The 20,841-nt window shown below is 32.5% G+C and overlaps 3 protein-coding genes across 3 annotated transcripts; 1 reads left to right on the forward strand and 2 right to left on the reverse strand.

Moving 5' to 3' along the window:
- Positions 1-478: 478 nt before the first annotated feature.
- Positions 479-3,356, reverse strand: LOC123667641. Its single transcript, XM_045601501.1, has 2 exons — positions 3,150-3,356; positions 479-1,341 (listed from the first exon to the last, which is right to left on the reverse strand). Exon 2 carries the CDS (start codon positions 1,331-1,333, stop codon positions 506-508), a length of 828 nt encoding a protein of 275 aa, XP_045457457.1. The 5' UTR covers positions 1,334-1,341; positions 3,150-3,356; the 3' UTR covers positions 479-505.
- Positions 3,357-6,945: 3,589 nt separating this feature from the next.
- On the forward strand, positions 6,946-8,089 carry LOC123667397. Its single transcript, XM_045601303.1, has one exon. It carries the CDS (start codon positions 6,946-6,948, stop codon positions 7,948-7,950), a length of 1,005 nt encoding a protein of 334 aa, XP_045457259.1. The 3' UTR covers positions 7,951-8,089.
- Positions 8,090-12,084: 3,995 nt separating this feature from the next.
- On the reverse strand, positions 12,085-15,617 carry LOC123667523. Its single transcript, XM_045601411.1, has 2 exons — positions 15,556-15,617; positions 12,085-13,563 (listed from the first exon to the last, which is right to left on the reverse strand). The coding sequence occupies exon 2, from the start codon at positions 13,553-13,555 to the stop codon at positions 12,512-12,514; it is 1,044 nt and encodes a 347-aa protein (XP_045457367.1). The 5' UTR covers positions 13,556-13,563; positions 15,556-15,617; the 3' UTR covers positions 12,085-12,511.
- Positions 15,618-20,841: the final 5,224 nt, after the last annotated feature.

The raw sequence follows: 20,841 nt of genomic DNA on the forward strand, positions 1-20,841 counted from the left end.
TTTGTAAGCATCTGTAATTTGGCCTAACTTGGAAAATATGGTAGTCTTTGTCTCAATATGACCCGATAGGTGGCGCTGCTATCTGTATATAGCTCCGAAACTACTGAATCTATTTTTATCAATTTTTGTAAGCATCTGTAATTTGGTCTAACTTGGAAGTTATGGTAGGTTTTATCTCGATTGGACCCGGTAGGTGGCGCTGCTGTCGGTATGTAAGCTATCAAATTTGGTAGCTGTTTTCCGGGCAGGACAACGTCTGCCGGGTCCGCTAGTGCAAAATAGATTTAAATTATTTTGCAAATAAATTACTGTTGGAAAATAACAAGAATAAATAGTTTCTTGAGTTTGATCTAAAGCCTTATTTGAAATTTACTAAGTAATATTTATTTTAGTTCCAAAAAAACCTTGTGTGGATAATAATATTATTTGACCATGTTTTGTTATTGTGTTGGTTAAGGATTTTAAGTTAGATAAAAAATACTTTTTCAAAATAATTTATTCTCAATCAATCGCAATCCATATCACTAAATTCATAAATAATTCCACTCGTTGATAGGTATAGGTTGTCCCCGAAGAACGCTATACCAGACGGGATGAAATCTAAGTTCATCAACTTCTTAGGAATTAGAGAATTAGGTTTCAACCAGTAAATTCCGTCATTCGCAGCTAGAATAACTCTATTTTTGTCATCGACTGTAATCGCTCTTGCTGAATTTTTTGGTATACCTACAAACTCGATTGGCTCATGGAAATCTTTTAAAAGTACCTTAACATATTTTGAATCGCATTCAAAAAATATATTCTCGTTAGTGTCCACGGCTATCATGAAGGCGCAAGGTACGTCTTCGACTTTAGATTTTTCATTTTTCTTTGTATCTATTACATAAACCTCACTGTCAGGGAACAGAACGGCATATAATTTGTCACCATTTGCTGGTTTAAATAGTTGAGTTATATCTTCATCTTTGAAAGCAACGAAATTGGCTTTGTCTGTTCCGTTTAGAACATTTAAGCCATCATCACTGGCTATGTATACTTTATTATTTTCTATATCTACAGCTGCTGCTTGACCATTTACATTATCAATTTTAATTGGTTCACCATTCCTTAGGATGTATTGGTCCATTTTTGTTTGTACGTTGTCATCTTGTAGTGTGTCTATGTCAATTAGAGTGAAGTGTAGGTCTTTTGTGTTTGGGTTGATGACGAGGTTTGTGGGCAGTCCCTTTATTGTCAAAATTGATTGTTTTGAGAAGCGAAGTTCATCGTAATTGTAGGAACAGTTATCAGCGTAAACGGATGTTACTGCGAGTGCGACCAGTAGTGGTAGCATTTTGAAGCCTGAAACAAAAATGAAATTATCTGATTTTTTTTTATCTTATTTTAATTATTTATGCATTAAAAAAAAATTAAAACTAACATTACAGTGAATCCAATGCGTTAGTTAAGTTGATCACAAACTCTACATCTATCTACAGATTTTTGTATGCAAATAGGATTAAATCTAACCATTAATTTAAACAATTCAATTAAATCAATTAAATTTTTTTTTAAGTCTAATTAATCAAATTATCAAAATTAAAAAAATCATAAAATTCATAAAAAAAAAACAATGTAATAATAACACAAATTAGTACATTTATATTATTTAAATTAAAATCAATTTCAATATGTCAGATTGAATAAATAATGTCATACTTGATCAAATTTTAAAGACACAAAAAGATTCCCGAAATTTATAACAAACTGTAGTGCACTCGCCCAGTGTACAACTAAACAGATCGACACGGCATGCCGCCGTGTTGAAGAAATAAATAATAACAATTGCAATATAATAGTATTATAATTTACTGTTCTATTTTATTCCTAAGTTTTCAGACAAGTTGATTACAGTTAAAAGCTTTGATAATACATGTTTTTGAAGTTATTACAAGTTATATTAATCGTTGCTTTGAGTTTAGCTATGGAAATTAGAAATTTAATAAATAGATTCTTAAAAAAAGTATTCAGTTTCTTCGACTAATTATTTTATAAACGCGTTCAAATACACAATATTTTCAGATATATTAATGTACATAATATAAGAGAAGTAGTTTATTTGATACAATTATTATTTCTTCTATAAAAGATAAATTATCATATTATATAAAAAAAATTATGAAGTGGAAGATAAAGTAGTTTCTTAAATATTTTCATTTCCTATTGATAAGAACTCTTACTAACGCATTGTAACAGTAGCGTTATCAATGTCGGTTCATGTTTTGACCTCTGTCGTATATCGTATATCGTCTGTATGTACATATTAAATTAACAAATTAAGCATTTAAGTTTATAATCTTATTGTTGAAAGAATAACTAATTACATCAGCTATCTGCCAGTGAAAGTCCCGTCAAAATCGGTCCAGCCGTTTCAGAGAGAGAGAGACAGACAAAAATTGTAAACAATATTTTTTTTTTTGTATTTGTACTGTGTATACATCCATATAAATTTAGCAAATATCGGTTATTTTAGTATTACAAACAGACACTCCAATTTTATTTATTTGTAAAGATATAGTTAAAAAAGAACTTGTTAGATCTCAATTAAATTTAAATGGGACCACATGACACGCACCTTTGGATTAAAAAAAAACATTGAAATTGGTCCACCCAGTCAAAAGTTCTGATGAAACATAAAAAAAAAACAATCGAATTAAGAATGTCCTCCCATTTTGGAGACCGGTTAAAAAAATAAACTTTTACCTATAGAAATAACACTTACATAAAATTTCATTACAATCACTAAAGTATTCTAAAAATTACAATTATCGTCTATAAGTTCATGTATAGTCTAGTTTATTAATAATCAGTTAGACAGAATACGTTATTGCATGTACCTTAGTATTCAGGAGTTTCAAAAGACTTGCAAGTTTAAATGTTTGAACAAAAATTTTCAAATCGTTCTACTTAAGGATTGGAATGAATTTAATTTATTTTAAATCAAATGTTGATTTCTCAAAAGTGATTTTAAGTTAGTTCTTATTAAAAAAAAAAAAAAATGCCATTTACAAACAAGTTTTTTTTTTCTAATATAGTCGTTGAAAAATAACTCCCCAATAATTATTTAAATTAAAAAAATAATAAATTATTATAATTAAATACAGACTTACTTGTTTCAAATAATTCCGTTCTTCCAAGACAGCAAAAACAACACTGGCTAGTTACGGAAAAAAAACGAAAACTGTTTAAAAACAAAGTTCGTTAAACTCATATCAATGTAGGGCACAAGATTGAAGATTCTAATATGTTACAATTATTTTAAGATATGTTGTTTGTTTGTTTGTTGGTCTGTAAATGTTTTTGTACGGGCCATTGATCGCTATATAAGTGAATTAAAAGGAAGGAAGGAGTCGCTGATTGTACGTTTACATTGTGCTGATACGATATTTTTAACGGGAATTATGGAAAAACGAGCGCTGGCGTTTGCGGCTGTTGGTCAAGGGTTCGACGATCTCTGCTCATGATAAACTTTGGTATTGGACAGTCGTGTAGGTGTTTGTCTTTTTTATACAACTAGGTAGGCGAATAAGCATATGGCACACCTGATGGTATGCGATTACCGTAGCTTATAGACGGCTGTAACACTAGAAGCATCTCAAGCGTATTGTCGACTTACTCCGAATCCAGGTGGAGGCACTCTGCTCACCTTACTCATCACGGGAACTCAACAGTGCATGAGAGGAGTATATTCGAGTTACTTCCTCAGTCGGGCTACTCCAGATTTTGAGGAGAATAATTATGTACTGTATGTATTTCCAAATACCCGGCACAGGATTAAATCCTTCTGGGGGCCGTTAGTGTGTGGCGTTTACTTTGCTTTACTTTTATAATATACACTAGCTGACCTGGCGAACTTCGTATCACCTTATTTTTTTCTGAAATATAATAATAACATAATATATCAAAATAAAATATAGCCTATCTTTTAAGTTGGATCAAACTGCATACGGTGTGCAAATTTGACTAAAATCGGTTAAGTAGTTTAGGAGTCCATTGAGGACAAACATTGTGACACGAGATTTATATATATTAAGATGTAGATTACATATTGATGCATTGGTCACGGCAACTTAATGACGCGTTAGCGGTTGCGAATTCGGTCTTGGTACTGTCCATAAATTAAAAAATAATAATTATAAAATTACTTTTTTTTGGAGTAGGCTTCAAAACCACTTTTGAAACGTCATTTTACATAAGTTTTATTTGTTTTGATAAATTATTTATAGTTAAAACTGAATCATTCACCGATTCAGAATGTAGTTTCTGCAGAGAAAAATCGGCAAAAAATACCGGAGTTACGTTTAAAAAAAACGTGGTTTATTTTAATTGTATATATTAGTAGTCTTGGCATGGGTTTTGAGTTTGCGATGAATAGTAGACCTTTATTACTTTTACAGATGTTATTAAAAGAAAGTTTAAAATTTATTCATAAAAAATATGGCGTTTCGTAGTTCACCGTCAGTATATTTAATTATACATATAATAACTAATGATTATGGATATATTCATGTTCATTCTCATATCATATAAAGCAAGGACTTGCGGTTGTACTGCGGTTTCCTATCAGCTCATGATACTATTTTGTAACTTAATTTAACCAACATGTTACAATACTTTTATTATACATAAATAAATAATCCTAATTACATAAAATATAGGTCTTTAACACGTGTTCTGATATAGTGCGTAACTTAGACATTTTGAGCTACGAATAAATTTAATTTTCGAATCATGATTCAAACCGTATGGAATTTTCCTTTGCCGTTTCCTGTCTCAAAACTTCGTTATTATTTATTTTAAGGTTCTTTACGCGTGTAGAGCGTGTCCTGTAGAGTCGAAAACAAAGCTTACTTTATTCAAGTAGACTTAATTTAACCAGGAAGTAATTTTTGATTGTGAAAAAAAATTTTTTCGTTTTGCGTGGAACCGTTAACCGCTCGTGAGTAAAACGAAACGTTTTATATATAGAGATCGGGTTTCTGTCATCGTCTTTAAGACTTCCTTTCAAATTGTTATCGCAATGATAATGTATTTAGTGTGGGGTCCATTATTTGTTTTGTTTGACTAGAAAAATCAAAATTGAAAAAAAGAAAACTAGAAAGTACAACTGTGATAAAATTTTTTTGAGTTCCGTACATAAATAGAGTTGACTCTACTAAGACTTCCGCTGTTTGTCTTTCGCAGATATACATTTCACAACTTTGAAATCGTATCAGATATAAACTCGCTATTGTCAGTAACTATATCTTTCTATCTATAGCGACTAAAATATTATTAAGTTATAAAATTAAAATCTATATTAATAATAATAATAATATTCTTTATTGCACACCATTAAAAGATACAAACAAAAGTAGTATAATTAGAGGAAGATGTACAAAGGCGGTCTTATCGCTAAAAGAGCGATTTCTTCCAGACAACCTTTGGGTATAGGACAGGGCATAGAAAAATATATTTTTATTCTAAAAAGTTTTTTGTTGATATTTCATAGCTTTGACTTCACGACTATGTCTTGTTACACATCATCACGGAACCATTTGTTTATACTTGACCTACTTTATTTTTACTAAGAATTCTAAAATACACATAAAAATTACCACAGGAAACGTCAGAAAAATCAGGACTTTAAAAATATTTTTAATTTCAACAACACAATCCTCCTTTTAACGGTCGCAGTCGGTTAGGAACAAAGCTAATATGTATTCGAATCAATAGTATAAAGTGAACAAATAATCGTTCACGCTTAGTTGAAAATAGCGTGTTGATTGTTGTATAATTACATATACGTTACATAATATGCACTTTTATTTCTATAATGTTGAATGATGAGTGAAATTTTGTGATGAAAAAACGTTTTATAAACGGTGCGATGCGCTTCAATTACTTGTAGAGATATCAATACTAGTATTATCTATATAAATAAATAAAATGATTTATACCAAAACTATCTGTAAATATTTAGTTTTTAAGTTGTGAATTGTAAATAAAATTGGAGTGTCTGTTTGTAATATTGAAATAACCGCTTTTTCAAAATACATATGGACATACGGTACATATATCAAATACCTAACATTTTTTTACGATTTTTGTTTGTCTGTCTGATTTTGATGGGACTTTCACTGGCAGATAGCTGATGTAATAAAGAGTAACTAAGGCTAATTAAAACTAAAAAAAAATTTTTTTGTCAAATTCCACGCGGACGAAGTCGCGGGCACAGCTAATATTGTAATATATTGCAGCTAAAATATGTGATGTTCTGATATCATTACCATTTTTAGAGTATTAAAAAAATGAGTACATTATCGTTTAAAGTTCAGACTTTTCAGAAAATTTAACCTATCGTTATGGTAGGTATACCATTATCGGATCGTTGTTTTGTTTATTTTTATTTAAAAAAGAATAACTTCAGTATTATATTCATAAACAACATAGCAGTAACATATATGACGATGCGTTGGCATAGCGGTCACGTAGCTCTGGCTGTTGCATCGGCGGTCGCGGGTTCATTCGATCGTATTTGCTATGATTGTTGACGTGACTCTACTAATTCTTAAGAGAACTAGTACTGCTACTGAGACTTTTACAGTAAAATCTTGTTCTCTCTCCAAAATAATGTTTCGACAAACAGTTTTTTCTTGTAGGATGTAAATATATCTTTAAATTACTTTTCGTTTATATCTTATAGTTGAATGATTATAACATGCGTATAACGTTTCATATCATATTATTTGTTTCAAGAATCTGATAGTAGTCTCAATCCTGAAGTGATCTCTAAAATTCGCTTTATGAAATAGAAAATTACTATCGAATGTTATATTTATAGCTTAGAAGTCATACCATTAATTGTTAACAATATGTTTTATAATAATTTTTCATGTACTGATTTTTTTTATTTCAGATTCACAAATGGGATACTTCGAAACGTACAAATTGTTGCTATCAATTTATGTTTTGACAATCTCTTGTTCATCTTTAAGTGTAAAAGAGAAACCGTATTCCTCAGTATTTAAACCTGAACAAGTTATATTTTCATCTGCTAATAACATAACTAAGCTTTTAGTGCCCTCTGATGGTACGTCATATTTCCTACAAGACATTTCAGATTTACCATCAATATTTTTTACGATAAGTGATCCCAAATTGAATGGAGGAAGTTGTATTTATGTTTTGGAAGATTTGGCTGCATACGAGATACTCGAAGGTGGAAGAGATTCTACTTCTGATTATAGTTCTGATAAATCAGTATATTTTGGTGCTAAAGATGGCGTTTACAAATATGACGCCGAGAGTTTGTCTGCAAAGAGATTCGGTCCATTTCGTGATGATATAATTCAAATCCAAAAAGCAAATGGTAGTGACACGATATATTACTTAACGTCAAGCAAAAAACTTTTTAAATTAGAAAATAATGGAACAGTCAGGACTAGAATTACAGCGGTTACTTGCGCTCAAGAATTCGTTTTAGACACTGCTAATAATATATATTTCACTTCTTGCGATGACGGTTTACCACGAATAGTCAAATCTGATGGTAACCTAGTAACTTACACTGCAAGTGTGACAGATGACATCAAAGAAGTTCATATCTTACGACCAGCTTTTATCATGGAGGGATGTGTACCATTCTTTGGAGACGGAAATCTGTATATGTTGTATGTAAATGGTACGAGTGAGAAAAAAGACTTTCATATAAAAGATAGACCATCTGCATATAGTATTGATGCAGCATTGTATATAGTTTCAGCGCTGAATGGTAAAATTTATGAATTTAATGTTATGGAAGTTATGTTAAAGTCATTGTTTGGTTTCGCATCACATTTATCGACCGATCTTAGTAAAATAGTTATGTCTATTATAGAAACAGCAAAAGACAGTATATACAAAGATTGGCACCCGGTTCTTGAAAATTAAAATTATTTGAATAGAAATTATCTTTAGTATTGTAAGATTATTAACAGCTTTAACAAAAATGACATAATAATGTATTGTATGTATTTAAGTTTTATTCTACTCTGTAATTGTTATTGTTTTATAACTTCTTAAATATGATTTATATAATGACAATTGCTTTTATTTTTCTTTTAATAATAAATCATCATCTAAATTGTTGTTTTTACAAATACAAATACACTTTATTGTACAACCAGAAACAATACATTGGACATAAAATATACAAGAATAAATAACAAAAAAAAGGAATGTACAAAAGACGGTTTTATCGCTAAAGAGCGATCCAGCCAACCTTTCTGCCAGACAACCTTTAGAAAAGTACATAATAAAGTGGCATAGAGGTTTTACATTTTAGTTGGTTGTCTACTTACTATTAATTCTAATTTAAGTACGTAGACTTCGGTAATCCATTTTCATGAGCGTGATTTATATAGAGAGATGGCATATTCAGCAAGACTTGACAGAATGAAGTTAAGAGATTTTTTTATGTAGAAACTTATTTTTTTTAAATATCATGCAGAGTGCAGACGTACAATACTTATCATTCATGTAGAAGTAAGTTTATCTAGACCAATTTCTTTCGCGTTTACAACGCCATCTATTTTTTTCCGTACCTTCATTCGATACTTCGTATCTATCAAGATTCTCTTTACAAATATTTGTTCCGCTGCCATCGATTATGCTGTACTTTTTAGCGAAATTTTCAAGTGTTTTCGTACATTTTTTTAAATTGTGTTTTTTGGTACAAACAGCATTATGCGTTTCAGACAGGTACAGGTATATAACTTGCCATTGTCAGCGTTTAAACGTAATCTAAAATTAATTTGTTTACATTACACTGGAAAATTCCAATAATCTCATGTACCTAACTTAGTATTTTGTTTTTATTATATTGTAATCAGGTTTTATCATTTTGACTTTTGACTTTTCCCCTGACTACTTCTAAAGTAATTCAGAACACATACAGTTTGCCTAGAAGCTATTTAACCGACTTCAAAAAAGGTTTTCAACTCGACGGTAGTTTTTTTTGTGTGTCATCTTATAGCTTTTTACTCGTTTTATCGATATTAATAACTTATAGCTCTGGTAGAGCACAGTGAAAAACATCCTGCTCAGAATCTGGAGCAGCCCTACTGGGGAAGTACCTCTTACAGGTGATCGCAGCTAAATAATACTGCTTTCAAGCAGTGCTATTGTTCTGTGGTGAGTAAGATGACCAGGGCTCCTAGAAAGGGTCGGCAACACGCTTGCGATGCTTCTGATGTTGCAGGCGTCTATAGGCTACGGTAATCGTTTACCATTAAGTGAGCCGGGCACTATTTGCCGACCGAAAAAGTAGTCTTTTTATATCATTTTCGAATTTCTAATCCTTAATATGTTATTTCTTACTAGCTTTTACCCGCGGCTTCACTCGCATTGATTTTTTTAATAAAAAGTATCCAATGTTACTTTTAATAGCGTGTGTATAAAGCATATGTGTATGTTTATTTAGTATGTTTATTATTGTTTATTATTGTATGTTTCACGATGATTTGATACTTTTAACATGCACTGTAATTATATCAATACCACATTCGATTTATCATAAAAACTGCAAATCGACAGTCCTGTGACTCCTTAGTAAAACTAGGACCGGGTCCGACGCTGACGGTTTTTTTTAATTCTTTAATTTTTTTAGGGACTTTTGTTCACACAGACATGCCAACCACATCATACCCTAATTCTCACTATGTCTAAGAAATGGAGAAAGAATCATTGATGATGTAAGATCTTATGAACTAACAAATTTGCTGCATCAGGCAAAGGTTCTGTTAACACAGAAAAGAAAGTACCCATATCAAATTTATTTATACTATATCGTTTCATCAGTGATTCTCTCTCCGTTTCGTTTTTATAACATTCACTTAGTATGTGGTGTACATCGTCTAGCAGGCCGCATGTGTCACAATAAGCTAACTAATAACTAATTCAGCTTTTTTTTTGTACCTTACAATAATTCTTTGATGGAAATAGTATACACATCATTCATTCATTCTAAGTTTCTGAACATATTATTATTTTATTATCTATGTTTATATTTACACTTATTTATTAGTTATCATATAAGTACACTTATTTCCTAGTTACCATATATGTACACTTATGTGTATATATGTTATATGCATTCACTCATGTTCAAAACATTTTGTTTTAAATTTGTAGTGTGATACTTCTGCAACTTCAGTTTTTTGACATATCAATTCAATTAATTTTATTACACAAGAAAAATCTTAAGATAGGAATTAATTTAGATAACTTTTTCTATCATTTGATAAGATAAAATTTTGACACGTAATTTAAAAAAATCCACTAAATCCAGTAATTAGTAATTGTTGAGGAATATTCGTTAAGATAAAATTTTGACACGTAATTTAAAAAAATCCACTAAATCCAGTAATTACTAATTGTTGAGGAATGTCTTTACAACAGGGGATATTTGCATATTTGTATTTTTGACTGAGTATACGGTCTTGTTCTTAATGCTAAATAACTCAATTTCGTCACTTCAAACCTAATAAAAACAGGGGATACAAAAGGGAATATTTCGACCCATAAAATATAGCTGCTTTCAGGCCGAATTGATTACATAACAAAAAGGATATTTACAACTTGCAATTATGATAGTTAAAATTATTTTTTTCAAAACGAGTTATTTACATTTACATAGTTTTTTACTTTGTTTTAACTTCATTATTTTATGCTTTATTTTTAAAGGAAACCCAATATACGAGTACCGTATCGGTAGAATAAAAACAGTCATAACATACACATGCTGCAATACTACCTTTCAAATGACTCCCCACTACACCTTAAAGACATGATGATATTTTCCTTTTGAAAGAAATAAAAAAGAAACCAGTTATCAAAATTAATATTACAATATTTTTAAGCATTATGGTCATTTAAAAATACTGGATGATGATTCTGGATTCTTAAAGATATAAAGAGCTTTGAAAAGCGAAGCGGGATGGCACAGTCAGTCTTTGAAGAGAATATTCCTCTTTAAGAATATCAATATAAGAATCCAATTTCGTAGTTTAAACACTGTCCAATTGAAGATTTATGAAAATTATAGATTTGAAACTGCTAGAGAAGATGATGCCTATGTTGTTATTAATCTGTAGTCTCCCGCGGAATCAAAATAGTTTACAGCGGTATTTTAATACATTTAGTACGAAATTCATTAAATCTTCATAAAAGTTTAGCAAGATTCAACCGGTCAAAGTCTAGTAGGTATCCGCCAATTTCTGCTCCGTTATACTCTATGTTTGGATCGAGTTTTCTTATTTTCTTTATAAGAAAATTGTATACATATCATACACCGACGTAAAATGTATTTTGTGTACTTTATGGATATTTCTTATATATTTGTCGAGGATACGTAAAATATAGTATAGTTTGCTTTAAAAAAAATATCCTACTATCTCGCTCTCTTCGGATATTATTGCCCAAAAAAAATATTGTTTTTAGTTTTATCGTTCATTTCCAATTCTAAATTGGATTACTTTTACTGAATGAACTATGAAGTACAAACTCTGGACCTGGACTCGGACCCGGTAATTGAATTATAAGGTGTAATTGAAATGTCGTGATTCGAGCGCTCGCAATCTAGACCACCTATTTTCAAGTATAATAAAGAATCTTTGCTGTATCACAATATATTTCTTTTTCTGTTAGAGCTAGATACATACTATTGGGAAACAGAATAAGTAGAATCAATGACAAATGTATTACAATTTTTTCAACACACGATTTTTTTTTCAAATATTCCCTTATAAGTAATTCAGTAGTTAAAGTAGTTGGCTTATATATCATTATAAATTCCCTTATAATATATAAGCCCTTCTATTAATCTTATTACATAGTACCCACATAGATATGCAATCTTTATTTACATCTGTGTGCCTTGTCACAGACGGTTTTTTTCATTTTCTGCAAAAAATTATCAAGTGGAGATATCCCATTTTGTAAAGACACTCCTCAATTATTAATGAGTGTGTTAGTTTAATAGTTCAAATGTTTCAGGTTTTCGTTGCAATAAAAAAAAAAACTACGAACAATTTAAACTGTTTTAATATGAACATTTATAAACAATGGTATGTATAATATTTAAATATAAACGGAAGATCTGTAAGAAATAGTAACTATATCTAAAAAGATTAATTGAAATAAATAATATATAAAAACGTGCTTAAGTTCATAGTTGTCGTGGTCGAACTATGCATTTCGGTTGAACACAATGCAATTGTTACTCTACCCTCGCATTAATTATTGTAATTTGTTTACATATTATTATTAATAGTGTACTTGTCATGAGCGTGCAATGTAAATTTTTGGTTTAAATATGCAATGAAAGAGACTGACAACTAAGATACAGGCCTAGTTTAGATGTCATGATGAAAAATAAAGAAATGTAATGTAAAAGTCTTTAGCTACATAAAATATATTAAGAATATTGTAATAAGCTATTCACAAATAGAAGTTAAGCCTTTTGATGGTGACTGAAACGTGATTGCTTTGAAATTGAATTTATTTCTTCAGACATGTCATTTAAGAATTCTTTTAACTCGTCGACGATTTCACCGATAAGCATGGCCACAACGTTGAATTCGTAGATTTTTTTATCTAAAGCGTAATATTGTATTAGAACTCCTTCTATAGAACACGCTGAAGGCATAGCCGTAGGTTTGAACTCATATCCTGCCTCTTCACTCGTTCCGTTAGCGTATATAATGTAAACGTTGTTTTCAACAACGAATACAACTCCATCTTCTAGTATGAAAGGTGGTTTGACGAGAGTCACGCTGCTTTGAGAGCTGAGATTTTCCGGAAGACCTTCAATTTTTTTAATACCGTCATGTGTACGGGAGAACGGTTTTTTATCATCGGAGTAGAAGTATAAATTGTTGGAACGGTCCAGAACAATTTGTTTTGCGTTAACTATGTCATCTAATTTCTCTTTATTCGTACCTTTGTTTGATACTTTGTACACTTCGTGATTCTCAGTCAGGATGTAGATGACATCACTGCCTAATTCTTTAACGATACCAATTATACTGTCGTCAATTGTACCGTATTTTTCGGCAGTGTTCTTTTCTTTATTGTAAGTGTAAATACCGTCAGCGGCTCCGAAGAAGACTTCTGTGCTGTTGTCACTGGCGGCAGCTGCGTCTCTACCGTGATTTAAGATTTTGGTCGCATTTCCTTTCTTCAACACATATAGGCCTTGGTCAACATATTTGCCATCCGAACCTATGTCAGCTTCAACGAAGAACAGAATGTTGTTATCGGAATCAGATTCATTTGAGTGAGAGTCGGATTCAGATGAGTCATCTTCATCTAAGTTAACGCCGTTTAAGGGAAATAATATGCTTACGATTTCATGCGATCCTGTGTATTTAACATATTCTTCCTTAAACATTTTCTTAGTTATAATTAATTTTTTATCATCGTTATCGTCATTAGTTGGGGCGCTGAAAACGAGGCCCGCCAGCGATATAACCGCTAAACTCGTTAGAATCTTCATGATGTCACCTGTAAACATATAAAATAAATAAATAAGTTATAGTCAAAAATTATGCGCAGTAAGTATTGCGGTAATTATAAATTTTTTGTTCAGCGCTTTGAATAACCACGAGATTGTTCATAAACAGGTGATATTAAAAAATTAAAGTTAATTCATACTTAAGTCAATGAATAAAAAAAAATTATGAATTAGTTCAAATAAAAAAAAAACTATGTTGACATCACTTATCATCCACTACAAGCTTAAAAAAGGTATTTGACTAGATTGACTTCAAGGAGACTTGATTGGATGATAAAAATTTAAATTTCTATTAAAATATAGTTTCCTACCGATTAAGACTAATACATCGTTAGTATTACATGTAAATTCTCGTATCACAATGTTGGTTACAATACTCCTCCGAAACGGCTGGACCGATTTCTATGAAATTTTTTGTGCTTATCAGGTAGGTCTGAGAATCTGGCAACATCTATTTTCATACCCCTAAGTCGATGAGGAGGACTTTATATATAATTTTATTGAATTTCATTTGAATAAAACTACATTAAATAAATTGTTGACGAATAAATTTATTCGCGAAATAGACATACATATATCCTACATTTATTTATGATTAGATAGTGTCTCCAGAAAGAAAGGGGTACAGGGATGTAATGGAAAACTCAAAATAACTAACATAAATATTATAATTTAACAGAGACTTAAAAGGTATGTACAATTATATAACTTTACCTATTTCGAAGAAGAAGAGTCAAGTGTCAATGAGATAAGATTACGAAAGTAAGTTATTTTATACGAACACACCAAAGTAAAAACATTTTTAATATATCACAACATCCCTACTAAAATTATAAATAGGAATGCAAGTTTGTTTGTTACGTTTTCACGCGAAAGGGCATCCATTAATCACGTGAGCTATTTTTCGATCAGTTTAGACCCTCCGCCTTTGTGAAATTTCGTGAGATTTTCCTGGACCCCCTCCCCTTATGTGAGATTGACATTGAACATAATAGACATTGACGGAAAATAATAAACCGGTCAAGTATACTTTAGTTAACTGATTTAAATTTGTTTTAGAAAATGATTAATTAGAATTGTTTTAGAAAAATGAGAGTGGCCGTCGACAATGCGGTAAATTAACAATGTAGAGTCACACAATGTAAATTATAAAGCATGTAGTGTGTTATAAAATTAATGGAGCATGTAGAAAAAAAAAAGCAAAAAAAACCATAGTCGTAAATACTTATTCTAATTATTAACCTACATAAATATATATGTATTTATAGATATATATATCTCTCACGGTCAGTTTTGGACTCACCATCGAAATAGAGAAAATAAGCTTTAGTTCGTAATTCGAATGCAATGTTGAAAATAATACGCCTCAACGCTTGAAAATTAAAATTTAAATAAAAAAAGGCATGGGCACTCAAGAACCTATGGATGTGAATATTTAAATAAAAAAAAACTGATTTAAATGAAATAAAATTCAAAGCAAAAACTAAATGATTTTAATAGCCATGAGATTTATTTTAGCGGGCGAAATGAATACTCAAAATGTATTTTTTTAGTATCAGTAATATTTTATATTTTTTGAAGTTGATGTGAGATTTTTTATTATCCCCCCTCAGCTTAAATGAGATTTGGTGAGATTTCATAGGACCCTTCTCCCCCATTCTAAGCTCACGTAATTAATGGATGTCCCCAAAGCTACGTAACCGATCATCAAGAAACTTTGAACACATATTCTTGGAGGTATTAAAAGTAGCATAGGATACTTTTTATTAAAAAAAAAAAACAATGAGAGCGGAGCCGCGAATAAAAGCTAGTAATAAATGTTATTAAAATCACTAGTTAATAAAATAATAAAGTAAAAATGATTTATAATTCAAATTACATTAATTAGATAATACGTATAATAAAATTATAATTAGTGTAGATTTAAGATATATATATTTGAAAATTTAAATAAAAATCAAATTAAATAATAATGGACTTACCGTTTCAAATGTTTTATTGAAATAACATTGATGTTTAGTTCATTGCAATTGAATATATACTTGTTTTTCTTATCTTAATTATCTCGGTAAAGGACGGAGTTATCTTATTTTCTAAGAAATTTTATAATTTAATAGATGACGCTTTGTTTTACATATGTTTTGATAAAATTTAGATCGAATGGTATTAATTTTTAAGTACTGTTGTATTCCTGCATTGAGTAAACTAGTCACAGCTTCTGGGTGGGTCAGGGATAGGGTCAGGGATAGGGTAAGATCACAAAGGCACTTGCAATATCTCTTGTGTCCATAAGGTACGGTGACTGGTTAGCATAAGATAAATCGTACGCTAGTTTGTTTCCCTAGCCATAAGAAGGAAAAAAAACATGAAATTTTTATGACACCCATAAATGTTACAAAAAAAAGCTTAATAATTATCGTTAGTATTTAATAACTCAAAGTGACCTCGTAATTTCACACATGAACTCGATTAGCGGAGAATTCCACTATCAGCGATGACCCGCAAGTCATTGTTGTGTTTGTCGCGTACTTTCCTTAATAGTTAGCAAGCTTTATTGCATAGAATGGATAGGAAACTGTTGACCCCTGCGTGCAGAAAAGTACTAAAGGCACTACCATACCGCGGCAGTCCCAACAATGCCCTGAACTCGTTGTTGTATTGAACACGCAAAGTGTTATACGACCTCTGACTATAACTGACCCATAGACTGCTCGTATAAAATGAAGTGCAGTAAGCTTTAAAAAGCGTGTTCTTAACTGGAGTCGAGCATCGAGCAAATCTGCGGGTCAACATGTTCGCCCTGATATCAGTATCAACATCGTTCTTTAGGTCTTCTGTGACAATGTGACCTAGGTACTTGAATTGGTGTACTCCAACAAGACGTTTCTCGTTTAGCTTTATTGATGCTACAATTTCCGGTACTCTGTTGGCAGACTTGAATAGTAGGTATCCACTTTTCTTGTTATTGTACACCAATCCATGTGCCTCAGCGTATAACTCACAAAAAAAGCCAACATCCTCCTGATTGTATTGACAGAGGGGCCTTCTTATCTTAATTATCTCGGTAAAGGACGGAGTTATCTTATTTTCTAGGAAATTTTATAATTTAATAGATGACGCTTTGTTTTACATGTATTAGACCGAATGGTAATATTTTTAAGTATTGTTGTGTTCCTGCATTGAGTAAGCTAGTCACAGCTTCTGGGTGGGTCAGGGATAGGGTCAGGGATAGGGTAAGATCACAAAGGCACTTGCAATGCATAAGAAGGAAAAAAAAAACAAAATGTTTATGACACCCATAAATGTTAGTAAGAAAAGCTTAATAATTATCATTAGTATTTAATAACTAAAAGTGACCTCGTAATGTCACACATGAACTCGATTAGCAAGAATTCCACTATCAGCGATGACCCGCAAGTCATTGTTGTGTTTGTCGCGCACTTTCCTTAATAGTGAGCTAGCTCCGTAGCGTGCATTTCATATAGGCAGAAAGGCATTGCCTACCCTGGCATGTTACTAACAATGATATAACATTACAATTATTTTTGAACACATATTTTTAAAAAAAGACATAAATCATATTTAAATTTAAATCCGCTTCAAAAAAACCATCGACGACGGGCCTTTTATGAAACTTCTGCCTATAATCGCATAATAAATGTTAGCAATGACAGTAAGACCTTATACAATCCTACAATTTTATAATGTCGCGCGCGTCATATGGAATACCAACAAAGCATTGTGTTTTTAACATTGGTCCGTTTAACAACGAAATTAGGCACTGCCTAAGAATAACCTGTCAAATTAAATTGTCTTGAATTCGATACCGTTTGTACTAATAATTATGATTTTTGACACGGTCGCGTAATGGCAACATTCCACAGAGTAATATTATGACAATTCACTTTTAATTTTTCGTTTGTGCGTTCTTGTTATTAGTGAAAATAGTAATATATTAGTGAAGAATAAGTTTACTTGTGAAATATGTAACGGAGACGTGCGTTTGATGAAAGTAAATAGTGCATCGAAATTCAACACATTCGATTTTACAGATAAATTTAAAATTGTTCAGGCGTATCGATTTAACACATAAATAACAATGACGTTATAATTTTTCATTTATTAATAAATAAACAAGTACTTTAATTAAGAATACAATTTCGTAACTAATTAATAGTGTTATCAATGATTTCCTATGTTTGACACAAACGAAATTATCAGAGTGCCGGCCTTATGAGGTCACAGTCTATCCAGTAATTGATTTGTTTGATAAATATCAGTTGTTTGCTGTACGTGTATTTGTATGCCTGCATTATTATAAGTATAAATGCACTTTAAGTGTCCAATAATTTACTTGTCTGTTCTTGAAATTATCTAAAAGCCTCTATTCTCAACAAAATTAAAATAACTAAAGAAAAAATTGCGAGAAAGTAAGTGCAGTGTGGCTGTTCAAATTTTTTTTTTCTGCTTACCCTGTTTAAAAACTTTATGCACGCCACTGAGCAAGCTTTATTATATAGAATGGAGGGGAAACTGTTGACCCCTGTGTAAACAAAAATACTAGAGGCACGGCACGCCATAACGTGGCAGCCCCAAAAATGACCTGAAGTCGTTGTTGTATTGAACACGCAAAGTGTTATACGACCTCTGAGTATAGCTGACCCATAGACTGCTCGTATAAAATGAAGTGCAGTAAGCTTTAAAAAGCGTGTTCTTAACTGGAGTCGAGCAACGAGCAAATCTGCGGGTCAACATGTTCGCCCTGATATCAGTATCAACATCGTTATTTAGGTCTTCTGTGACAATGTGACCTAGGTACTTGAATTGGTGTACTTCAACAAGACGTTTCTCGTTTAGCTTTATTGATGCTACCAATTTCCGGTACTCTGTTGCCAGATTTGAATACTAGGTATCCACTTTTCTTGTTATTGGACACCAATCCATGTGCTTCAGCGTATAACTCACAAAAAAAAGCCAACATCCTCCTGATTATACTGACACAGGGGCCAACAGCACCATGTCATCCACGTAGCTGATATTATTGAAGCATATGCCACCAATATGGCATATGTCTTCAAGTACTTGTTTGCCCACTTTACAGAATTATAAGAAAGGAATGTTTAAGCAAGAAATATTTAAGGATATTTAAGAAACGAAATCAATTCTGCAGGCATACCCACCTGCTATAGCTTTTCCACAGGATGTTGTATACGACTAGATCGAATGCTTTCGATAAATCCAAGAAGCAGACATAAACAGGAGTGCTTCTGTCTGTGTAATACCTGAAAGCTTACTTTAAACTCAGGATTGCACTTTCCGTGAATAAGTGATATCTACATCCAAATATGAATGTGCATATAACAGTCTAACTGAGCGTTAAGCACACTGTCAAGTACCTTGACTATGATTTTGCTAAGGAGATAGGCTTATAATTCGAACTGTTTGCCGAATCATCTGCTGAGCATGCTCGATGCTGAGACTATCATGGCTAGGTGATTTGCCCCTTGTCATCGACCGTATAACTTTAGCAACTGTTTTAGTATATACCGAGGTGTTGATATTTGTAAAAGACGCCGCGTTGGCGCAGTGGTCACAGCTTGATTGTACCTGTCGCGCTGGCTGTTGCGGGTTCGATCCCCGCACATGACAAACATTTGTATTGGCCATACAGGTGTTTGCCGTGGTCTGGGTGTTTGTGCAGTCCTAGTGGGTGTCCTCACCGTACCTCGGAGAGCACGTTAAGCCGTCGGTCCCGGTTGTTATCATGTGCACCTGATAGCGATCGTTACTTATTGTAGGGAATATATCCGCCAGCCCGCATTGGAGCAGCGTGGTGGATTAAATTCTGATCCTTTTCCTACACGGGGAAAGAGGCCTATGCCTAGTAGTGGGATATTACAGGCTGAAGCAATAATATTTTCAAAGTTATTCTCAGCATCAGGCACCCTAACCGAAGATTTTCGTGGGGATTGAAGAGGACAATGATCCTTAAAAAGGTTTGCTATAGCCTGGAACTTACTCATCTCATTACATTATCAAATTATCAGCCGTCAGAAGTCAGACTCTGATTAATATCTTAAAATCGATTTTAGAATACCCTTCAATTAAATATACATATAATGTTCCTATATGTTGCAAGTATATATATATATATATATATATATATACATAATATAATAACTAAAAAATATTATTAAAAGGAGTCCCTTTAGGCAAGGTTCCGAAGATACTGGCAGCGTTCCCCCTTTGAATAGCTAGACTAATTCTTTGTCCGAAGTAGCTGCCAGCTCTTCGGTCTCCTGTGACGTCGAATAACCTTTTTGCTACTTCCTTAAAAAGTCTTATAGCGCTAGGACCCCACGGACCAAGGGTCTCGACACCGAATGGGACAAAATCATATTCAGAGCCTAGACCCCTGTATTTGTATGCTTTAGTTTTTTCAGCCGCTTCACAAGCCGCACCACTCTGTTGCTGTTTCCATGTAGATGGGAAGGGGCCGGCGTGTCTGAACAGGTTGCATCCCATACTAGCACCTGGCCTATCTTCCATGGAATTGAACTCATACCATCCGGTCTCTTGCCATCGTCTCTTGCAGTACCAGTCTGCTCAAGTAGACTTGGCACGTTGACGGTAGCAAGGGACTGGCGTATGACGGTCATTCTCCAATTCGGCGTTCTTTGCCTAATTACCGTGACGTTTTTTATTTTTCACTGATTTGACTTAAACACATTAAAATATGAAACAAATCAAAAATACGAATTCAATAATTATTTTGGCATGTAACAGTTAATTGTAGTTTTCTAGATAATGAGACTTAAAAAATTTATGGTTATGGTAATTAGAAAATTTTTGTATTTAATGTAACGGTAATTAGAAATAATATTAGAATATGCTGTGTGGTTACGGCAGTAAGAATATAGCCACTCCCTCTCTTCCCGTGAGTATCGTAAGAGGCGACTAAGGGATTACACAGTTCCACTACCACCCTGGAACTTGAAAGTGCCGACCGATGGTGGGATAATCATCCAACTACTGGTTTTGAAATATACAGGCCGAAGACGGGCAGCAGCGTCTTAGGTGCAACAAAGCCAGCCCTGCGGTCTCCAACCCGCCTGCCCAGCGTGGTGAGTATGGGCAAGACAAGACAAGGCACATGAGTTCACGCCACGTTTTTCTTGAAATATATTCTCTCTTGCCAGGACAAATGCGACTGATCTCATCTTGCTCAACAAAAATTTGGACGTCTTGTTTGGTTTTCTCTACAGTAG

Source organism: Melitaea cinxia, chromosome 28 (assembly GCF_905220565.1).
Source record: "Melitaea cinxia chromosome 28, ilMelCinx1.1, whole genome shotgun sequence".
NCBI lineage: Eukaryota > Metazoa > Arthropoda > Insecta > Lepidoptera > Nymphalidae > Melitaea > Melitaea cinxia.